At 41.9% G+C, this 24,420-nt stretch overlaps 1 protein-coding gene across 1 annotated transcript in view; it reads right to left on the bottom strand.

The window, feature by feature from the left end:
• tdrd6a (tudor domain containing 6a) overlaps positions 1-22,450 on the bottom strand; it is a 31,087-nt gene extending 8,637 nt beyond the window's left edge. The window contains exons 1-2 of the mRNA XM_082505442.1: positions 22,106-22,450; positions 97-5,768 (exon numbers count right to left, since the gene is read on the bottom strand). Of these exons, the coding sequence (XP_082361568.1) occupies positions 97-5,692 (5,596 nt within the window). The 5' untranslated portion in view covers positions 5,693-5,768; positions 22,106-22,450. The remainder of the gene's footprint in view (positions 1-96; positions 5,769-22,105) is intronic.
• Between the last annotated feature and the right edge of the window lie 1,970 nt (positions 22,451-24,420).

The raw sequence follows: 24,420 nt of genomic DNA, 5'->3' as shown, positions 1-24,420 counted from the left end.
GCATTCATTATGATTTGAGCAGATTTGAACTCAACCATATTGTGTGCTAACAAGGAGAAAAACATTTTTAAAAAGAGAAATTAAGCTCTTTCTTACCAGAAACATTCATGATGTCAAAGCTGTAGGAAACTGCGTTCATCTCTTCAAGTAGAGATACCTTGTCAGTTCTTGCAGTTCCCTCTAGGTCATCTGTTGTCTCTAAAAGGTTCTCATCCACTGGAGAACTTGAGACGTTGGGCCCAAAAGCGTCCATTACCAAGGCTTGCTCCTCTTCAGGTTCTTTGTTAGTGTCCTCCATGTTAAAGTTCATAGTCAAAACATTTTGGTCTTTGTCATCTTGGTTATCAAGTGGCGACAATATACTTTCATCTATACCACTATCACCAGGAAATCTGTCCTTGATCAATATTGCAGAGGCTTGGACTTCGATCTTCTCTGTGGAAACACTTTCTTCTTGGATCCCAAAAAACTCAAGATGAACTGAATCTTTAGAGGACTTTGGAGTACTTAATTTTTGTACCTCATCTTCTGTGCAAGGCTCAAACTGATCAGTGCTGAGCTCGTCACTGTTGTCTTTCTCAAAGTGGATATGAGATTTGTCTGCTTCTTGGGTTTTGGGATTCTCTACTTGATCGTCAGGTACCACAGACTCATTTACAGATGAATCAGTCTGCACTGAAGCTTCATCTGAATCAGGCAGTTCATCTGCTTTGGCTTTATTTTCGGTTATGAAGCTCTTCCACCAGGTTTTCATCAATTCGTTTATCACCTGACCTTCGCATTCCACCTGCACAAAGATTGTTCCTGTAGCTCTTGCTAGTTTTGTGACAGTCAACTGCAACAGTTTAACATCTATGAGTGCAGACAATTCAACCTTTGCTACACTTTCCCAATATCCACACAAAACATCAAAGCCTTCAAGCTCGCACAAAAATGCCTGTGGTGGAATCTTCAACAAGCAAGGTGGCATTTCTCTCACATCTGTTATGCTGACTCTAGTCTTGTTTCCATAGTCCAAAAAGAAAACAGAGAGCTCACCCTCATTTTTGTCAATGACCTCTGCACGATACCAAAACTCATCGTCTAAAAAGCGAGCAATACATAGACTTCCAGGAACAAGAGCATCTGGATCAATATGGTTCTGACCTGCTGAATTCTCAACTTCTGAGAGACCTAATAAGATCTCATCATGTTCTTCTGAACTAGCAGACTGACACCAGAAAGTCTGATCATCATTTATGACTGTGACATAGGCTTCCAATTTCTGCCCCTCAAAAAGGTCTTCCAGAAAGTTATGTGGGGAGCAGTGGCTCAGCACTGATCTCTCTGGCACTTCTCTGATATCAGATACCTGGGATGGCTCCTTCCTTTCCTTTACTTGCTCAAGTTTCTCTGAAGTGATTTCAGGATCTACAGTAGGCACTTTATACGTAACCTTCACACCATTGTCTTCAAGGTTAACTTCCCACACAGACCCAATTTTCCTGACAAACTGGCACTTGAACACTTTTTCTCCACTGCTAGAAATCTTTTCTTTGAAAGCAGACACCACATCTGGATCAACTACAACCTCTTCCCCAAGACCAGCAGCATCACTCAGCATACAGTGTGTGCTGTACATTGGCAGCTGCAAGAATTTCTCGTGGAGTCTGCCCATCTTGGAAAGTGGAGTCATGACTGTATTGCCAAAATCAACAAACTCAATGAGAGCCATTGCATCACCATGGAGTTCTCTTACAACTGCTCGGTACCATGAGGAATCATCTGCGAACTGTGCTTGAACAAGGTCACCTGGTAGCAATTCTTTGAGCCTGTTGGTTTCTGGAGTTGAATTGGGGTCATTGAGCTTTTCTACCAGGGAAAATATATGATCCTCATCCCTTACACAGTGCACATAGAAACTTAATGGGCTGTTGCAATGTGACATGTAGACATCTGCTACCATACCAGGTGTGACAGAATTTGAGGGCAAGTCTGAAAGTTTAGGAAGCTTTTCAGCATTACTTTCCTTTTGGGATTCTGTGCCATTTACTGTTGACTTGAGTTTCTTGGTATCTGTTGGAAGATCTGAAGATCTGACATTGCCACCAGTAGATGACTGCCTTTGCTGTGGAGGTGTGTACAACTCTAGTTGTGGACTCTTGATCCTTTGACCATTTTCATGAACTGACTTTGTTTTGTTCCAAAGTTTCATTTCATTAGATTTCCTGTCATCCCTTAAAGTAAAAGGAGGTTTTGAAGCAGAGAAACTGTTTTTCTTCAGGAATTGTGTGTCATCTTCCATTTTTGTGGTCCGTTTTGTCGTCTTTTGCAAATAACTCGGTGAAGCCTCAAAAGCTCTCCGACCATGGCAAACAACCTGGCTTTCTGTGTGCATCTCAATCTGAAACTTTTTCTTGAGCTTTGAATTGATCTGAGTGTTTCCAAGATAGAGCTCAACTAGCACTTTCCCATCAGGTTCTCTGGCCACTACTAGCGCTCGGAATTTGCATTCTGTTGCAGTTGTCTCAAACCAGCTGTTCACCTCACTGGAAACATTCGCAGGGACATCAGAAAGACCACACACCACTGCTTGCACAGGTACAGACATGATGTCGTTTGCCTCTCTGGGAACTGGGAGCAAGTCAGATTTATCTACTTCAATAGTGTCCCCGTAATCCACAAAGTGAACCAGGAGTGCTGGCTTTGTGGCCTTGATCTGCCCTCTGTACCACTGCCCATCAGTATACCTTGCAAAGCACAGAGTTCCAAAGACTGCTGGAAGCTTCACATTCTCAAGCTGACGACAAAAACTGCTCACTTTCATCTTGAGGTCATTAATCACATCAGCATTCTTTTCAAGCTGGCAGTAGAACTGATTGACATTGTTCACACATGTCACTGTGACCTCTTCCTCCATCCCAGTTTTGACACTGTGTGTTGAGTAGTAGTATGTATCCAGATGAAAAGATGGTCCCATAGCTTTTTTGGGAGGTGTACCTTTCATGACATTTACCATACTAGTGCAAATACTCTCAAATGGAGTTTCTAGATCCACAATGTTGAAAACAATCTTCTGCTCACTGCACATGACAGCATATATGGTGCATTTCAGAATCACAAAGTTGGAAGCAGCCGAGTCCACAAAGTTTTTAAACCTTTCTACTGCCTCTTCGCTCCACTCAGTTACAGCAGATGTAGGGTCATTGGGATTCCACAAACTGCATCGAAAAGCCTGACCATGCAGAGTAAGAAATTCTGGGCTGATTCTCCTCAGGTCTTGGAAGGAGACTGTCTCTGTCTGGCCATAGTCAACAAACAACACATCCACATGAGCAGTTTCATGTTTATGAATCGCAAGGGCCCTGTACCACAATCCGTTACCAGGGTGAAGAGCAACACAAGCCGTTTCAACATTTGGCTGAAACTCACTGCCTGCATAGTGTGCCTGTATGTCATCCATGAGCAATTTCAAGAGTCCTGCATTATAAACTAGCTGGCACCAAAAGTCGCTTGGGCTCTCAATGAAGGACACATTGACATCAAGGACACTTCCGATAGGAAACATGTGTTCCTTAAAGGTAGCCATTCTTCCTTTTTTCTGGCTAAGGCCAAATATGTTTTGGACTTGGAGAGCCAATCCAGTGTTCTTATTCCCACATAGTGGGCTGGCAACTGGATATTGTGTGGGAGGCGTAATAGCAGGATGCATTGTGTCTTTGCACTGCCCTGGTTTGTCAGCCTTTTCAGCAAGACCAGAACTACACAACAGTGTACTGACTTGTTGTTCTCCCTCTGCTTTGGGATCTGTCAGATGGACAACATAGCCACTATCATATTTGGCCAGTACATGTACTTTTAGTTCTTTATCAGTTACTGCTTTTCTGAAAAAGGCAGAGGCACTCTGACTCCATCTCCCATCTTTAGGTCTGACACCAGCCAGAGTACATTTTAGTGCCAATCGTGGCAGCTTTTTGAACTCAGCAGGAAGTATCCTGAGGTTTCTCCTATTGACCACTTCTGTATTTCCATAATCAACAAAGAATACCTCGACCTGTGTCTCACCAACTTCAGTCACAGTTGCTCTGTAGAAATCACCATCTGCTGCTTTGACTGCACAGTAGAGTCCAACAGTTGGAATTCTAACAGATCCTTTATTCAGAGAATCTTTGTAGAGATGGTAGATAGTATCCATTAATTCATTCAACTGCTTTGTATAGTTTTGCGTTTGGATGTAAAACTCTGATGGGTTTGTTACATGCTGAACAACTGCCACATGTGAGGAGTTTAGCAGGAGAACTTCAGCAGGCACCCTCTCTGCAACTGCTTTCCCTTCTTTTTCTTCCACAACTTCTCCAGGAGTTAGCATCGTTCTTTCTTGCTGGGCTGGATGCGGTTGCCTGTGTGCTGTGTTGCGAATAGCATAATCTTCCAGTGTTTTTTCACAGTCCAGCAAACAGCCCTCTTTGGAACCAAACAAGATGTTCATGTTTGTATTGTCATCTCCATAAAGAGTGACATAGTGAACACCCTCTGAGATGCTTTGGTACTCAAATTTGGCAATCATCGTCTTGTACAGCAGGAGAGACTTGAGGTAGTCAATTTGGGTGGTTGTCCATCCTACCCCTTTGTCAATAACTCCATGGAGAGAGCAGATGTAGGTGACAACTGGCATCCTAAAGAACTCTGCAGCCAGTGACCTTACATTCTCCACTTTAACAAACTCTTTGGTTCCACTGTCAACATTCAATACTTCCACCATGTTACTGGTTGGAAATACCTGCTGTAGAATAGAGCGGTACCATTTGCCATCACTTCCTCTTGCAGAACATGGAGACCCAATCATATCTGGGCCTATAATGCAATTGGGCATTCTCCCTTCGCAGCTCTGTGTAAGCTGATCTGACAGTTTCTTCAGTTCTTGAGAGAAGACCTTTAACTGGCAAAAAATCCTCTGTGGGTTTGTCACTTCTGTTACAACGACTGTCTCTACAGTTCCTCCCTGTAGCTCTGGGTACATGAACACCTCTTGCTTGCGCAGTTGTTCAACAGGTCCCACGGACAGCCGTTTGATCTCTGGAAAAACCTCAGCTCCACTATGGGGCTGCACTGACTTCAGGACAAAGTCCTGGAAGATGTTTGGGGATAGTTTCTTAGCAAATCCCATCTCATACATTTGTTTGGATATGCAAGGTATGTGTAGGAGGAATGTTCTGTTCAGGTCTAGTACTTGCTGCACATGTGCTGAAACACACTTCCCAGTTAGAGATTTCAGAAATTCAAGCGCCATTGGGGACCATTTGTTCTCAAGTGACAGTGGTAGCACATTAGCTAGCACACAAAACTCCACTTCAGGAGGCAGTTGGAAATGCTCCTTTTTACTCCATGCAAGCCTACTTGTGTTGGCACGGCATGTTGTTCCTTTGTCAATGAGGAACACTGTGTATTTCGAGCCATTACTTGAGACTATGCGAGCCCTATACCAAATACTCTCAATCTGAACCAAGCACTGGTCACCAGGTTTTCCTTCCAGTTCTTGCAAAGAGTCCCCAGGGGACTGGATGTCTTTGGCTAGACGTTCATACTCTGCGGTCCTCTCCAGGCTAAATTTTCCCCAGAATTCCACAAGTACACAATAGGGATGCACATGGACCCTGGATATGAGAACAGTTACATCTGATCCTCGTGTAGGGAGTCCTAAGATTGACGACATTTTGGCAGTTTTATCAAATCTAGCTACCCATGATTTGTCACCTCTCAACACCGCTGCATGAGGATCTGGATCTTATCTGGAAAACACAAGAGCGCACACACACACACACTAAATGTAACAACCAGTGGTATAAATTTGACGTTGCCTCATTTGAGTTATCACATTCACAAGATTCTTAGAAAACTTGACCTCTGACCTTGAGATTTGCCACTGAGATTTGAACTTCTCCAAGATTTTTTAGCAGATACATACATGGTATGAGTTTCAGAATCCTGAAACTGAATTCAGAAGCCCCATTCTTGAGTTACTGCATTCACAAACTTGTGTCCACGGCGTGGTTATATCACCTACCCCTAATTTATGTAGTAGAGCAGCAGTTCCCAACCTTTTTTGCCCCATGAACGGTTTAATGTCCGATAATATTTTCACGGAAGGGCCTTTAAGGTGTGGCGGATAAATAAAACAAAATAAAATTATACAACCAAGACAAAAACTCTGGTATTTTGTAAATATAATAATAAATGCAAATTCACTGTGTAATTTCATTAGCAGCGTCCTCCTAAAAGGCGCCAACAACATTAGGAGTAACATCCTCCTCTCTGCCCCTTAATGCTCTCTGGTCACTATAGTAATAGGTTTTCCCTCAATCAAAGGAAACAAAACAAGAAACAAAACATCAATCAAAAAATTGCTCTTTTTTATTCGGGCTACTTAAATTTATTTTGGGCTACCAAAAACTGAAGAGCCCCTGCCCGAAGGGCTACCAGGGATTTTGAAATTTTGCGAGCCCTGGAACAGGCTTTTCCCCGCAGCACGCTGTGAAATAAATACTTACCAAGAAAACGGCGGCCGTTACAACTTATGTCTAAAAATGTATAGTTTCATACATCGGTTAAAACACTCTACTCCAGCTACATGACGACCAGCTGGAAACACTTCACGCAAGTCGAGCTCCCCGAGATTCACAGAATTTACAGAAAATGTTAAATTTTTGTGATTTATATCGTTATCGGGACGATAGATGTCTTATATCTAGATGGCACCAGCAGTATGCACGGCGACACGTCCGTCAACTCTGCTAGCTTTGCTTTGGCTTTCGCTAGCCTTATCCTTCTCTATTTTATCCCAAAATGCCCTCGCTCTGCGTGTGTACAATCGCCAGTTACTCTTAGAAATCAAAGCATCGTATACCCTGGCTCTTAAGCAAACTGAGACAGGAGATAGACTAGAATAGCCTTTATTGTCATTGTACAGAGTACAACGAAATTGGAGATGATTATGGGCCTCCTCCACCACTTTTTGAGCCCTGTATCCCGGTTTATCTGTGCCAACACACATACACCACTTCCTGGAAGAAGCGCCCGAGGAAACGGGGAAAGCGGGCTGGTACACTCATCAAAGTCCGAGCTCTTCTCCGTGCTTCTCGTGGAACTACTGGACCAGCAGAGTGCGTCTTTAGATGAATCCTGCCTGTTGTCCCTGGAGCTCCCACGACACTTGATCCCCCGCTCTCAGCTTTTTATTTCCCTGAGTGGCCTGGGACCCGTGGATGCGGCGTGGACCACGGAAATCTTCGCACACTTAACCGAGCTGGAACATCTGATGTTAGGATCTACACACTCCAAATGGCTTTACTAAATGTAAGATCATTAGCAAACAAGACGTTTGAATTAAATGACTTCCTAAAGTCACAACAGTTGGACTTTCTGAGTCTGTAGCTTTTTCGGGGCTGGTCCCTCCTAATTTCTCATTCTTCAGCCTCCCTCGGTCCTCTGGTAGGGGGGGAGGCTTAGCCACTGTGTTCAACGCTCGATTTCATTGCCATCAAACATTACAGCACGACTCATTTTCTAGTTTTGAACTCCAGCTGTTTGAGTTACACCTGAATTCTGCTGCGCCTTTACTGTGTGCCCTCATATATCGCCCTCCCAAGTTTAACAAGGATTTTATCAAAGAGTTTTCAGGTTTTATGGCTGGAATCGTTCTTAAATTTGACAGTTTTTTAATCCTTGGTGATTGTAACATCTATGTCTGCTGTGACTAAACTTTTGGTCAAGGACTTTTTAAATATTATTGACTCTTAACTTGATCCAGTGGGTTACTGGTCCCACGTAGGGCTGGGCGATATGACCCAAAATTCATATCTCGATATTTTTTAGCTGGATGGCGATATAAGATATATATCTCGATATTTTTTTTAAGCCATAAAGTAAGAACAAAAAGAGAGTTCTTAGTCAAAGCTGTGTCCCAGATGTCACACAGGCACTTTTATTGACATACAGCGCAGATGTACATGAAAAATTACTCAAAATTAAATTATGAGCATTCATTAAATAATAATGCTCCATAAATAAAAGAAAACAATGTTGTTTTTGTGCTAAACAAAGAGCTCACAATTGTGCAGTCAAAATGTAAACTAAAAGACGCTGAGCGTAATAACAAAGACAGACAGATTTCACAGCTGCTCTGTTCCCAAGTTCTACTGCATGACTGACAGCCTGGAGTTTGAAATCCGCTTCATAACCACGTCTCTTACAGGTGCTATTTATGGTCCTTATACACACACAGTACGGTAATATTACGTTGAAGCACAGTACGTATCACTCCGCGAAGCTCCTCAGTAGCCGTAATGCGCCGACAATCTATCAAGCAGTGCAGCTCCGTAACTTACCAAAGTCGAACTAAAACATTTTTGACAGACTGCTGAGCGCCGTGTACCACATAAAATCGGTTCGCGGCCATCAAGCACAACCAGAATTCATACATAAGGCGCGCTATTAACTTTTGAGAGAATGAAAGGATTTTAGGGTTAGCGCGGTTAGCTCGTTAGCATGGTTAGCTCGTTAGCATGGTTAGCTCGTTAGCATGGTTAGCTCGTTAGCATGGTTAGCTCGTTAACACGTTGACGCCGTCCAGCCCCACGCATGGGGCGATGCGCAGTAACTCGTTAACGGAGATTTGCCGTGTCCATCTTGTCGCTGCCTGCACGTGAAGCGATGGGGGAGGAGGGGGAGTTGTCTTCAGTGAAGGAGAGAGGCGAGGCCGAGTAACGTTGCGTAGAGACAAAAGTGGACGAAAGAGAGGCAAACTTGTGGCTTTGTTAGTTTATGTGATAATTCTGGAGTCACTTCTTCACCAAGTATGTGCGATGATTTTTTAAAGCATTTTTTAATGACAAGATCCTATTGATTAGGGCCCTTGTCTCGTTGTCTGCTGCCTCAGATCAGAGTCCTTCTCCTGTGTGCTCAGCTGTCTTAGAGCAGTTTGATCCCGTCTCCCTTAAGGACTTGACCGCGGTAGTTAGTAACCTAAGATCATCACACTGCCCCTCTGATTGTCTCCCCCCCGAGCTTGCTTAAAAGCACTTTTAATACTGTTGGGCCTTTTATCCTGAGATTAATTAATACGTCCCTTGCTACAGGCTACGTCCCATCATGCTTTAACCCTCAGAGGCTTTAAGTCAAAAAAGGGGCCCTTTTGGGTCCCTTTGGATTTTTGATTCTCAATATATCAGTCATTTTAAAGACTAGTTGCATGAAACTTGGCCAGGAGGTGCATTTTAGGATTATTTTTAAAATTCAATGATCCCCTCTATGGTGTTGTGTATAGTAAAGGAGATTCACATAAGTGTTACCACCTGTGTTTATCGTACCATTTTGGGTCCCATTGACTCCCATTATAATCACATATTTTCGATATACTGTAATCCTGACATGTGATAATTTTTTTCTCGTGAATATCTAATGGATCTAAGCCTCAGCCTTCAAAATAAAGGAAAAATATGTTTTGGATCCAATGAGCACAATATTAGGTACAGCACCACCATAGACATTTTCAGTGGTTTTGAATGCAGGACATGGTTATCTTATTATGCAAAATACATGACAATAAAACAGCTAACCACCATAAAATAGTCTCGATGTAGTGGAGCTGATATAAGAGAGTGGTGTGAATGTGATTGAGAATATATTTATAATATATATTATGGGTCCCCCCCACCAAAAAAATAAAAATAAAAAATAAACAGGGGTCTTTATGACAATAAAGCTATAAAAACATAAAAAATATTAAGAAAATTATGAAAAACTTTATATCAGTGGATAGGTCTGAAGTTGTTTAAACAAGCTGTAGTTCAGCCTCTTCTTAAAAAACAAAACCTGGACCCAACTTTTCTGTCCAACTACAGGCCTATCTCAAAGCTTCCTTTTCTATCTAAAGTCTTGGAGAAAGTGGTCTACCTACAGTTGCAGGCACACCTTGATTTTAATATGATCTCTGAAAAATTTCAATCTGGTTTTAAATCACTACATAGCACTGAGACGGCACTTTTAAGGATTTTTAACGATATTCTTTTAACTCTGGACTCTGGCAGCCCTGCTGCCCTTTTATTGTTGGACTTGTCAGCAGCTTTTGACACGGTCGACCGTGACATCCTGTTATCACGGCTAGAATTTCATGCTGGCCTAAAAGGATCTGCCCTACAGTGGTTTCGTTCCTATTTGTCAGAAAGGTTTTTTTTATGTCAATATGGGCCCCCACAACTCCAAAATAGCCCCTCTTAAATACGGTGTACCCTCAAGGCTCTATTTTGGGTCCTGCCCTGTTCGCACTCTATTTGTTGCCATTGGGCTCCATCTTCTCGCGGTACAGCATTTCATTTCATTGTTTTGCTGATGATTTGCAGATTTATCTACCTTTAAAAGCAGGGTCAGACCATCTGCAGCTCTTATTACGCTGCCTTGATGATGTCAAACAGTGGTTGTCATTAAATTTTTTAAAGCTAAATGAAAATAAAACTGAGGTTGTCATTTTTGGCAACTTTAATCGTATCGACAGCACTCTGGGCACCCTTTCCTCGTATTGTAAAACATGTAAAAAACCTCGGTGTCTACATTGATGGTTCTTTTAAATTGAATAAGCAGGTGAGTGTAGTAGTTCAGTCCTGTTTTTTTCAGTTAAGACAGCTAGCCAAGGTAAAGCCATACCTTCCAGCTAACATCTTTGAGCGTGTTATTCACCTTTTTCTTACTTGCAGATTGGACTACTGCAATTCATTGTATTATGGTCTGGATCAGGCCACCATCCATCGTCTTCAGATGGTTCAAAATGCTGCTGCTCGCCTGCTAACTGGTACCAAACGGAGAGAGCATATAACCTCAGTTTTAGCTTCTTTACACTGGCTTCCTGTCTCCTACAGGATCCAATTTAAACTTCTACTTTTTGTTTTTAAGTCACTTAATGCCCGAGCCCCTCCTTACCTGTCTGAGCTCCTCTCTGCCTATGCTGCCTGCCTAACCTCAAATCCCGTGGTGATAGATCCTTCTCTGTGGCAGGTCCCAGACTTTGGAATAGTCTCCCCTTAGGAGGGAACCTGTGACCACCAGGACTGTTAGGAGGTGGTCAGAGGAGGCAATAGCGGAACTACAGGGCTGTTTCGAGGTGACCGACTGGGAAACACTCTGTGAGCCTCACGCCGAGGACATCAATGGGCTTACTGAGTGTATCACAGACTACATAACTTTCTGCACCGACTCCATTGTTCCAGCTCAGACTGTTCATTGTTACCCAAATAACAAGCCGTGGGTGACTAAGGACATCAAAGCCCTCCTCAACAACAAGAAGAGGGCTTTCAGAGGGGGCAACAAAGAGGAGGTGAGGAAGATCCAGGTGTTACTAAAGGACAAGATCAGAGAGGCTAAGGACAATTACAGGAGGAAGCTGGAGTGGAAACTCCAGCAGAACAGCATGAGAGAGGTGTGGAGGGGCATGAAGACCATCACTGGATTCAGGCCAACCAACAGCAGGGGAGCTGAGGGAGGTGAGAATAGAGCCGACGAGTTGAATCTGTTTTTCAATAGATTCGACACCACAGTGTCTGCTCCCACCCCCACAACCTCACCTGCAGTCAGCCTGGAATCCAGAGCCACACCACTGTGCCAGCCTCTCTCTTCACATGTTGCCTCCTGTGAGATTCCTGACACCCCTCCCCCACCCATCACCTTCACTCAATACCAGGTTGAGATGCAAATGAGGAGACTTCACTCAGGCAAGTCTGCTGGACCAGACGGAGTGAGTCCCCTTGTCCTCAAGGCCTGTGCCCCCCAGCTGTGTGGAGTCTTTCATAAACTGTTTATGCTGAGTCTGAGTCTGCAGAGGGTCCCGGTGATGTGGAAGACATCATGCCTCGTCCCTGTACCAAAGACGCCTCGTCCCAGTGGCCCCCAGGATTACAGGCCCGTGGCACTGACCTCCCACATCATGAAGACCCTGGAAAGGCTCATCCTGGACCAGCTGCGACCCATAGTAAGACCACATCTGGATCCCCTTCAGTTCGCTTATCAGCCTCGTCTCGGAACAGAGGACGCCATCATCTACCTGCTCAATCGTGTCTACACCCATCTGGACCAGCCGGCGAGCACTGTGAGGGTCATGTTTTTTGACTTTTCCAGTGCTTTCAACACCATCAGGCCGACCCTCCTGGGTGATAAGTTAGCAGCGATGCAGGTGGATGCTTCTCTGGTGTCCTGGATTGTTGATTACCTGACAGGAAGACCACAATATGTACGTCTCCCACAGTGTGTGTCTGACAAGGTGATTAGCAACACAGGGGCACCACAGGGGACTGTCCTCTCCCCCTTCCTCTTCACCCTCTACACCACAGACTTCAGCCACTGCACAGAGACCTGCCATCTTCAGAAGTTTTCTGATGACTCTGCGGTGGTTGGATGCATCAGCAGGGATGATGAGACAGAGTACCGGGCTGTGGTCGACTCCTTTGTCACGTGGTGTGAGCAGAATCATCTGCAGCTCAACGTGGCAAAGACCAAGGAACTGATCGTGGACTTCAGGAAGACCAGGAAACACTTGACCCCTGTTTCAATCCAGGGGGTCAGTGTTGACATTGTGGAGGACTATAAATACCTTGGAGTACACATTGACAATAAACTGGACTGGGCTAAAAACACCACAGCACTTTACAGGAAGGGCCAGAGTCGTCTCTATTTTTTGAGGCGACTGAGGTCCTTCAACATCTGCCAGAAAATGCTGAGGATTTTCTATGAGTCTGTTGTGGCCAGTGCGATCCTCTATGCTGTTGCATGCTGGGGGAGCAGGCTGAGGGTCGCAGATGCCAACAGACTCAATAAACTAATCCGTAAGGCCAGCAATGTTGTGGGGATGGAGCTGGACTCCCTCAAGGTGGTGTCGGAGAGGCGGATGCTGTCCAAGATAAAGACAATGTTGGATAACACCTCCCACCCACTCCATGACATGTTGGTCAGTCACAGGAGCACGTTCAGTGAGAGACTGAGATTACCGAAAAGCACCACTGAACGACACAGGAAATCATTCCTGCCTGTGGCCATCTCCCTGTACAACGCATCCACTTAACACACTGTTTGCTGCTACAACTACACATGTTTCTTTTCCAAATATTTATTTATAAGTGACTTATGTATGTATGTATATATATGTATATATTGTACTATTCTTAGTTAGCGTATTGTCTGTCTTGTCTTAATGTTGGTTTAAAATGGAGCACTGTAACAAAAAATAATTTCCCCCAGGGATCAATAAAGTATTCTGATTCTGATTCTGATTAAATATTAGATCTGCACAAATACTTGACAGGGCTCTAGACTAACTTTTTGCCATGGGCGTACCGGTACGCCTAACTTTAAAAAGTTAGGTGTACCGGCACAAAAGTTAGGCGCACACAAATTTTCTAATAATTTATATATTATAATGTGTTTTTCTGGATACACTGTGCTTTTTCAGCATTCAAAGATTGATGACACCGTGTCAGAGCACTGGCTATGAATTTCAGAAGGATCAGGCCTTAACTTAACAGAAAAGTTAGCAATAGTTCCTTTCCTATTACAGCTACATCCACTTCTGTCGTGCCTAGGCTGCTCACTAGGGCTGGGTATCATCACCGATTTCTATAATCCATTCGATTCCGGTTTTCAAAGTCCCGATTCGATTCAACTTAGCCTCAAACAGTTAGAAATATTATAATTCTGATCATTTATCAGCAGTGGCGTGTCCAGCGGGGTGGCCTGGGGGGGCACAAGCCACCCCCCCAACCAGACTGGCCACCCCAGGTGCCACCCCAAAGGCAAAACAATAAAATTCAATCAAATATCAAATGTACGATTATGTTTTCACGGTGAAGCTCAGATATCCGATTGTAAGTGAATGCAGCATCGGCTTCTGCGCTATGCGCATCACGTTAGCAAAGGTAGGAGAGCCAAGCGCGAAAGACGGCACTGCAGGAAACAATTTTTCGGTGAAAGAAAATGAGGACAGAATAAATATCCCGGTAAGTAATATTAAGTTTGTTGAGTTTAGTAAACTTCGGTGAAATTAGAATACCAAGGAAAAAAATAACACTTAAAGAATTATTGCAGCCGTCGAATATTTCAGACAGTATGCTACTGAGGGCAGCTAACATAAGAGTTATGAGTTATAAGATATAATCTAAGTCGTAACATTGCTGTATGGAGCTGCAGATTTGGTTGCAGGTTAACATCGCTGGACTGGCCATCGGGCATACCGGGCATCTGCCCGGTGACTTATTTTTTTTGTAATGGCATGAACAATGAGAGGTGGTGGATTGGCCAGATGCAGGTCGATGTGTAAAAATAACTCAGTTGTTGGTTGGTGGCTATCGCAGAGCTTCCACAGAGGCCAGCAGGTGGATGAGGGAAGGGGAGGCAGTAGGAGAGCCCCGAGGCAGCCACCAGTCCGAGTGTCAGGTGAACTGAACTTCAGGTAAGAAGTTATGAGCTGCAGTCTATCTGGGTCAGATATAAACCAAGTTTAGGTGGAGTTTATTTTCATGTTGCTGACTTTTTACCCTCAGTTGCAATAACTCATACTGCGTTCTAGCCAGTTTGACGGAGTTTTTATACAGCTGGGTGGTGCTATGATGTTACTGATAGTGAACTTTATTTTATTCATAAGGTTAGTTAGTAGAGTTGCCAACGGCTCCTTAAAAAAATGGAATGGTCCGTCATTCAGAGAAAATATTACACGTTTTGTATTGAGCTGAGAAGAGACGCGGTTTGTCCCGGACTTTCGCTATAATGAAATAAAGACACAAAGCTGGAGTTATTCTGTCGTAACGCTGCACAGCTGCCTCTTCTTCTCTCATTCTCTCCCCCTGCCTCTCCTGTTGCTACTTCAATCATGAAACTGATCAATGATCAGCTGATCGGCTTTTCTCTCTTGTTTATCGCCCACTTTGCGCCAGAAAGAGGAAACCAGCGGATGTCGCGCTAAACAACAGCAGCACGTTTAAGCTTGATCAGCTGTTGTTAGAATTTATTTAATATTAATTTCTAGTATCAGCTGATGTTTGCTGGAGCCACAGCTGTAAAGCTGCTGGTCATTATGTCGGTTTGGATATGTGGTGAGAGGGAAACATGAAGATGAAACCAGGAGATGTCCTTACTGAATCATCAGAGCTGTGATGGAGAAAAAGGTTTACCTTTTAGGTGACATGAATGAGTTGAAGTTATGAACTGTTTCTGAGAGACAAATAACACCAGGATCCTTTTTTAGGTAGCTGACAGCTGGTAACTGTGCAGGGGTGGATCTAGCAAAGTGTTGCCAGGGGGCCAGGTAGGGCATTAACAGGGAGAGGGGGGCACAAAGAAATACTTTTCTTTCTTATTTTCATTTAAAATATCTAGCTTTTATTAAATAATTATCTAAATCTTACAACCAAAGTTTTTATCTGACGTAAAATGTATAGAAATCATACATATACCAACAAGACTGTACATCACTGTCACAACAGCATTTGTTTTCATTCAAAGTCTTTATGGCTTTAATACCTGGTGGGCCGGTCTGTAGTCAAAATGCCCGATTTTCTGTCCCAGTCCAGCCCTGCAGGTTAATACTGGCAGTGTCACCATGCCAGCTGACTGGATTTCATCATCAGCCAGTGTTGTTCTTTATCAATATTACCACAGTTTACCATAAGGCAGCATAGAAAGTATTTACTTGCTTTCAGGTTTTATTCAAATGTTAGTCTTTTCAGTTGTTTCCCCACTTTTTTTCTGTTTCAAAATCAAACACCAGTTTGTGAGAAGATTATCTTCTTTTTTTAACAGGCAGATAAAGTTTTACATTGGAATTTGTCAATTGTTTGTTACAAATGTTCGTATTTTAATATTAAAAAATGTTTTTGCCCAAAACATATGTGCACTACATGGCAGTAAAAATACTATGCAAATATTGCTGTCCTTGAATGCTGAGTAAACACTGACAAAACACTGATTGTACAGTGGGGCAAAAAAGTATTTAGTCAGCCACCGATTGTGCAAGTTCCCCCACCTAAAATGATGACAGAGGTCAGTAATTTGCACCAGAGGTACACTTCAACTGTGAGAGACAGAATGTGAAAAAAAAAAAATCCATGAATCCACATGGTAGGATTTGTAAAGAATTTATTGGTAAATCAGGGTGGAAAATAAGTATTTGGTCAATAACAAAAATACAACTCAATACTTTGTAACATAACCTTTGTTGGCAATAACAGAGGTCAAACGTTTACTATAGGTCTTTACCAGGTTTGCACACACAGTAGCTGGTATTTTGGCCCATTCCTCCATGCAGATCTTCTCGAGAGCAGTGATGTTTTGGGGCTGTCGCCGAGCAACACGGACTTTCAACTCCCGCCACAGATTTTCTATGGGGTTGAGGTCTGGAGACTGGCTAGGCCACTCCAGGACTTTCAAATGCTTCTTACGGAGCCACTCCTTTGTTGCCCGGGCGGTGTGTTTTGGATCATTGTCATGTTGGAAGACCCAGCCTCGTTTCATCTTCAAAGTTCTCACTGATGGAAGGAGGTTTTGGCTCAAAATCTCACGATACATGGCCCCATTCATTCTGTCCTTAACACGGATCAGTCGTCCTGTCCCCTTGGCAGAAAAACAGCCCCATAGCATGATGTTTCCACCCCCATGCTTCACAGTAGGTATGGTGTTCTTGGGATGCAACTCAGTATTCTTCTTCCTCCAAACACGACGAGTTGAGTTTATACCAAAAAGTTCTACTTTGGTTTCATCTGACCACATGACATTCTCCCAATCCTCTGCTGTATCATCCATGTGCTCTCTGGCAAACTTCAGACGGGCCTGGACATGCACTGGCTTCAGCAGCGGAACACGTCTGGCACTGCGGGATTTGATTCCCTGCCGTTGTAGTGTGTTACTGATGGTGACCTTTGTTACTTTGGTCCCAGCTCTCTGCAGGTCATTCACCAGGTCCCCCCGTGTGGTTCTGGGATCTTTGCTCACCGTTCTCATGATCATTTTGACCCCACGGGATGAGATCTTGCGTGGAGCCCCAGATCGAGGGAGATTATCAGTGGTCTTGTATGTCTTCCATTTTCTGATGATTGCTCCCACAGTTGATTTTTTCACACCAAGCTGCTTGCCTATTGTAGATTCACTCTACCCAGTCTGGTGCAGGTCTACAATACTTTTCCTGGTGTCCTTCGAAAGCTCTTTGGTCTTGGCCAAGGCGGAGTTTGGAGTCTGACTGTTTGAGGCTGTGGACAGGTGTCTTTTATACAGATGATGAGTTCAAACAGGTGCCATTCATACAGGTAACGAGTGGGGGACAGAAAAGCTTCTTACAGAAGACGTTACAGGTCTGTGAGAGCCAGAGACTTTCCTTGTTTGAGGTGACCAAATACTTATTTTCCACCCTGATTTACCAATAAATTCTTTACAAATCCTACCATGTGGATTCATGGATTTTTTTTTCACATTCTGTCTCTCACAGTTGAAGTGTACCTCTGGTGCAAATTACTGACCTCTGTCATCATTTTAAGCGGGGGAACTTGCACAATCGGTGGCTGACTAAATACTTTTTTGCCCCACTGTATCTCTTGTACTTTATCAACGCAGTATCTAAAAACTTTGCACCGTAGTGGTTAAAATCTTATTCTAATAAGAGTTAAAAGTGCATTCGGTTATTAGGTTTATAGGATTATTGAATTATGGTTAACGGTTGGTAGAATTTTTTTTAAACATTATCTGCCAATTACATCTGCCACCCTTCTCCAAATCTGTGCCCCTACCTGGCCCCCCCAACAAAAATTTTCTAGACACGCCACTGTTTATCAGTACTGACTTCATCAGAATTGTGAACATCACAGCAGATGCCTTTGTGTGAAAGTAACTGAGAATACAACACAGAAAAACATGAAGGAGATTTTCCTGGTCTGGCTTTTTATAGCAGATAACCTTAAAAATATTCTACAATGTTCTGCATATAAAGCTTAAATTTCTTCAGTATTGAACAACAGAAAAAAATAGGCTTTCTTGTCCGAGGTCATTTAGGTGAAAAAAAGAAAAGAAAAAGACAGCAGCCGACAGCGCTGTAAACAACGGTAGACTGGTGGGTAATAAGCGAATGAATAATACAGAAAACAGAGATTGGAGACGGGAAACTGTTCTTGAAGTACAGAGAGAGAGAGAGAGAGAGCTAGCTGTGCATGAAGTGTGATTTTAATAGTCGTGGAAGCAAAACAGCAAAATTCATGACGACATTGATCAAATGTGAAGCGCAGTTTGCTGCTTCTTTTGCTGCTGGCTCTGTGAATTTTGGCTGGAGAGAGAAAAACCTGCAGCTCAGAATCAGCGCAAAAAGACGTAATCACAGCGAACAGTTGGTCGCACAGGTGCAACCAATTTTTTTTTTTTTTTTTAGTCGCACCACTGAAAAATTTGGTCGCACTCTAGAGCCCTGCTTGAGCAATTTAAATCTTTACTAAAGACACATTTCTATGCCCTGGCTTTTAACACACTATGACCCAAGCATTTTGGTCTTATTTGAATTAGTTTAGTTATTGTTTTAATTCTTTTACTGTCCTTTTATTGTTTTTTTTATTGTTATTATTGTATTACATTGTTGCTTTTTAATACCATTTTCATATTGTTAAGCACTTTGTGCAGCATCGGCTGTTTGAAATGTGCTATATAAATAAATTTGACCTTGACCTTATATCGGGATATGAGATTTGGTCATATCGCACAGCCCTATTATAATTATTTATAAAGTGTTTTTTACAAACTCTAACATTAGGTAACCGATGGATTTTCCAGTTTGAGTGCAGCTGGTCAAACAGCCAAAGAATATTCTCAGTTTCTTAAAACCATTTTGCAGCCAGTGACAGCACAAAAGTGAACACTTAAACTGACTTTTAGTGTCGTTGTTTTCCTTAGCGATTCTGTCACTAGTTAGCTAACATAAACTAATGTAATTCTATTAGCCTCAACCAACCACATGAGGTCACATTCCATACCGACGGAAGATGGCGCAAAACATAAGACTTTAAGCACTTGTACTTGTACTTATGTTAGTTTTTGAAAGCAAAGCTTAATGATGTAAATTAAGCTTTACGTGTAGAGTTTCAAGCCCCATTTGAGTATCGTTTATGTAAAAATACAGTAGTCGTGTCCAAATTCATGGGCTGCATCTTCCCGAGGACCCGGCCTTCGCAGTCTACGTGGGCCAGGTCCTCAGAAGGTCGGGTAGGCCGGAAGTAAACAGCTGTGAAATTGGACGGTCTAGCCTTCTGAGTAGCGTCACCGCTGTCTCGGTGGAGTTTAATAAACTCGGCTGTCTGCTCCTTGCTATCTAAAATATAACAGGACACTGGCGTAAATTCTCGACCATCTCACACTTCTGTTTAATCAGTTTTCTGTTTGACGTTTATTCAGCTGTGTGAAAACCAAGGAGGAACCCACCAGGGGGATTAATAAAGTTTTATTTTATCTAATCTAATAACTTTAATCTCAGCCAAACCGATTTACTCGCGAACAAATAAAACACTGAAAAAAGCCAGACAATAACATTTTTAGGTTGTCTAAGTGACTTATATATTACGTTTAACCTGAGTAGCGAAAGTCGGTGATCTGAAAATGATGTGCCGGGAGTTGTGTCGTTCTCAGCGGCTCTAGTGACCCTCAAGCTCTCGGCTAGCTATCGAGCTGGTGGGTAACAGACGTCTCCGAAAACGTCGGAGCACTTTTGCAAATATGCGATATCTTGATAACCTGAGCAGATATTTGAAGTTTACACACCCACATTCTCGCCTGAAAATATGTTAAAAGTTTATTTTGTGACCCAGAAAGATTAAAAAGAGTAATTTTAAAACTTAGTAGCGGCCGCCATTGCCGGAAACTGGAGTTTGGCTGGGCCGCGCTATGAATTCTGGGATATGGTGGGCCACGAAGGACACACCCAACCCATCCTTCAAATTCGAGGAAAAGGACGCATTTGCCGGCTGCATTCGGAGGAGTCTACGAATTTGGACAGCCTTCGGCACGTCGCTGTGACGTAATCGGTCTACAAATGCGGCCTCAGGAGGATGCAGCCCATGAATTTGGACACGACTGCTCCTTACCAACCACCAAGGAACGTATGAGCGCCAATCTCAAAGAAAACCGTTAGTAATACCTGTAAAAACTCTCAATGATGCAGTAGAAAAAAAACTGCGGTCGTATTATAAGCACATTTATCTTGGTAGCTACTGTAATTACATTCGTTTGTGTGACCCGCAAAGACCCGTATGGGCTCAAAATGTGGTCATAAATATTTTGTACTTGTAAATCGGTTTTGTACTTGTAAATCAGGATTTGTATGTGTAAAAAAATTTGTGCGTGCGTAAAAAAGATTTGTATGTGTAAAAAAAAAAAAAATTGTGTGTGCGTAAAAAAGATTTGTATGTGTAAAAAAGATTTGTGCGTGAGTATAAAAGATTTGCAGGGGTTCTTTTGGCTAAAAAAAAAAAAACCCCTGCAAGTTACAAGTACGAATTTTGACCCTATTTTTCTTCCTTTCATCTGATTGGTCAATGTCATGTCAATCACAAATGTAACAATCCAATCAGAGAACAGATGGGTTTGGCCGTCGGAAGGCCGCTTTTTTTGAACTGCAGGTCTTTGAAGGAAATAAATGCCCTTTTACATGCCAACCCAGCGTTTTCCTTCATCACCACAAAGGAAAACAGTCTGTGGTCGTCCGAGTTTGGTGATTTTTGTGTCACAGGTCTACGTGTTTAATATAGGGACTACCACAGCCTTTTCAACAGCGCTGCGGAACGCAGGGTGGGGGCGGGCAGTGTTTTGTAAATGACAGTCTTCATTACAAAGCTTTCTTCGTTATGAATTAGCATACATGTTTTTACATTTGAAGAACTAGCAAAAAAACCAAACTCTTGTAGAGGACATAAAGTCAGAGATAGAAACGACAAGGAGCAGGTGCATCTAGTACAGGTAGAGCTGCTGCAAAAACCCACAGAGCCCAGCAGCCAGCGCAACAAATTCTGGATCCTTTGCTTTTAGTTAGCAGTTAGCATTAGCAGCACATCCTGCTCTGATGTGAAAGGACTTTTATGCTGCGCACTGTGACTCACAGCAATGGTCCCAGGTCAGCCCTGACTTTGTGTTAAACTAATCCTAAAGTAATAACGGTATTTCTAACCACTGATATACCACAACTTTTTCCTTTCAACAGCTACTGAAAGTTAGGGGACCTAGCTGCTATTGGATATTTATATAGAGATCCTCCAGCTTCAAACTGTATTACCCTTCAAGGACCTGCAGTTCAAAAAAAAGCGCCCCTCCGACAGCCAAACCCATCTCTGCTCTCTGATTGGATTGTTACATTTGTGATTGACATGACATTGGCCAATCAGATGAAAGGAAGAAAAATAGGGTCAAAATTCGTACTTGTAACTTGCAGGGGTTTTTTTGACACACAAGTCCACACACAGATCTTTTTTACGCACGCACAAATTCTTTTTACACATACGAAACTGATTTACAAGTACAAAATATTTATGACTACATTTTGAGCCCGTAGACCCGCTCTGCAGAGAACTTCACAGGCATACATTAAATTACTGGGTTGCAGTGATGATAAGTAAATGTGTCTAACAGTGGGGTCAAGTAAAGCCTCAACCGTCTAAATAGCAGGAACTTTTTCTTCTTTTTTTTCCACGACAAGATTAAACTTCGAAATTTTAAATATACTTTTCAATTATTTTAAATATTTTAAACGAGGCGAAAAACGGGACACATGTTATCACAGAAATGTTTGACATCATCTTGAAAATTAGCACTATTAGCACAACCCTATCGTTTAGTTATTGTCTTTTCTGACAGTCCAGTCTAGTGTCAGAAAACAACATTATTCCAAACCTTTCATGTTAAGAACTTATTTTAATGCTAACTAATTACCTATTATCACACGTTACTTCAATAACGCAAAAGCTAGCATCATATCAGGTACTAAGTTAATAGGCGAGGGCTCATTATGATGATTGTCCCTCAGTTTAAAAGCACACAGAATTATAGTAGCGAACCATGCAGGATTTAGTACATAACTTACCGTTTTTACACCTTGAAATCCTGCCGAGTGTTCTGGAAGTACCGTCGACGTTAGCTCCTTGAAGACCTGCCACCGTTAGCCTAGCCAAAAAGAAAAAAAAACGCCCGTAGCCCCAGCGGCGCTAAACTTCTCCTCACCTAAACTTTGCAGATTTAACCCAGTGAGCTAAATGTTAGTCCAGGCTCGGTGTTTTTATCGTTTCGTGTAATTTGTCTACCACTTTTAAAGACTGATTTTCGTGGTAACAAAATAATCGAACTCGACGACCGATTACCGTTAACACGTCCAACTCCCAACCACGCGCGTGCCCAAAGTCGTTTCCCTCCTCCCACCCGGAACTGTTATTCGCGCTTTTTTTTCTTTTTCCTTTTTTGTCCCGTGCTCATATTAGTATATGGTGCAATATAAAATGAAATAAAATTCCACAATTAGATTTATTAGATTTTTTAAAATTAATTTGTTAATGACCCATCTGTCACGTTTTTTTAAAAGTTATCTGAAAAGCATTCAGTTAAAGTAGGAACACTCACTAGAGAGGTCACACTTCTCCCATAAATAAAAATAACAATATTTAAAATACAACTTTAATGTATACTTTCTAAACTATAAAACGTACCAAGAAATGAATTTTCTATGAATTAGTTGTGACTCATATTTGTCTTGAACCTGTCTTAAAGAATTCAAACTATTATATTCTCTTAGAAGAGTTAGAAGAGCACTTTACTCTCAGATTACTGTTTACCTGTTTGTTTGGGGGGGGGGGGGGGGGGGTTGTTTTGGTTTTTTTTAAGTTACCAAAAGTAGAATCAGAGAAAGAGCCTAAACTATTTATTAGTTATGCTGCTGGTTTCCGTCCATAGAACTGGTTTTGGTTCCTTTCCTGTAAAGGCTGTTCTTCCTTGCTACTGTCACCAAGTTTTTGTTCATAGTGCATCAACATATCACAGGGTTCTCTTTGTAGGCTATTGTAAGGTTTTGCCATACAATATTTAAAAAACAGCTAAAAACTCATCTTTTTAAACTTGCCTTTGGTTGATTTATGTTTTTATGTTTTAGCTTTTCTGTGAAGCACTTTGTGATTTTTATCTTGAAAGGTGCTATACAAATAAAATTTTACTTACTTAATATTGTTCACTTGCCAATTGTTGTTGTTAACAGGTGCAAAAATAAAACAGGTTGTACCAATGCTGTAACCAAGCACTCTGACAGTATAAATAGTTTGGGTGAGGTTAGATATATATGAGGTGTGTATATATATATATATATATAAGGAACAGACATGAGGTATTTGTTAGGGGTAAAACTGGCCAAAACACACAGAGCAGAAATACACCCACTTAGTTTTAGTTTAATTTTAATGGCAATAAATATTTATTTTGAAAGTAAAATATTTGCTTTAGCAACTTTTATATATAAAAATATTAACGTATGCAGTTATTGTCTGTTTATCAATTAAAAAGACCATTTGAATCATCTTGCCAGCTGACCTGACCTTACAGTAAGAAATGCGCAGACCGCAAAATACCTTGTACTTTTTGAAAACTGCACATGCTCAGGAAACTATAATGTGTAAAAACAAAATCCTGCTATTTCCTCAGAATTGATATGAGCTGGAACTTTCCATAAGAAAAAAATATTTTCAAGAACTCACAATGAGAAAATAAGACAAAAATAGGGTGGTGAGAAATGCATTTTCTATGAATTAGCTGTGACTCATATTTGTCTTGAAGTAAATAAATGCCAAAAGAAAGAAAGCTTAATTATGTTTAAGAGCTCCTGTTTTTGCAGAAGTGGGTGGAGGAAAGAGGAAAGGTTGCCTCAGGAGTTATTTCACCAGAATCCTTCCTCCACACAAACAGGACAAAAGGAAATGTGCCACTCTATGCAGATAAAGTTCAAAAGCTACTAGCAGTATGAGTACTCATATTCGGACATAGACATTTGCAGAGCTAAGCACTGGTATGATTACAGAACTTCAGCATCATTAAATGTGAGCACGTGTTTTTATTTAACATCACACAGCTGCTCTCTTATCTTACAAAACCAGTGTAAGAACAGTAATAAAGGTACCACAGACCTTTAATAATGTGTGTGCAACCTGCCACACAGTTGTGTCATGTAATAAGAAGAGCAAGGATGCTAATGTTGCATTTTTCATGTAGCAGAGACTGTCATCTCAAAAGAGTAAAAGTGCTTATGATATCTGGGAAATCAGAGTGAACACCCCCTCCCTAACCAAAGTTTTTATTATAATTATATAAAAGATAAGGATATATGATAATTATGCTTTATTGCTCACAGCCATAGTATTTGTT

The sequence above is a fragment of the Aulonocara stuartgranti genome, assembly GCF_965226115.1.
Source record: "Aulonocara stuartgranti genome assembly, chromosome: 15".
NCBI lineage: Eukaryota > Metazoa > Chordata > Actinopteri > Cichliformes > Cichlidae > Aulonocara > Aulonocara stuartgranti.
The sequence above is the reverse complement of the archived record's forward strand: the minus strand, read 5'-3'. Positions and strand labels throughout refer to the sequence as shown.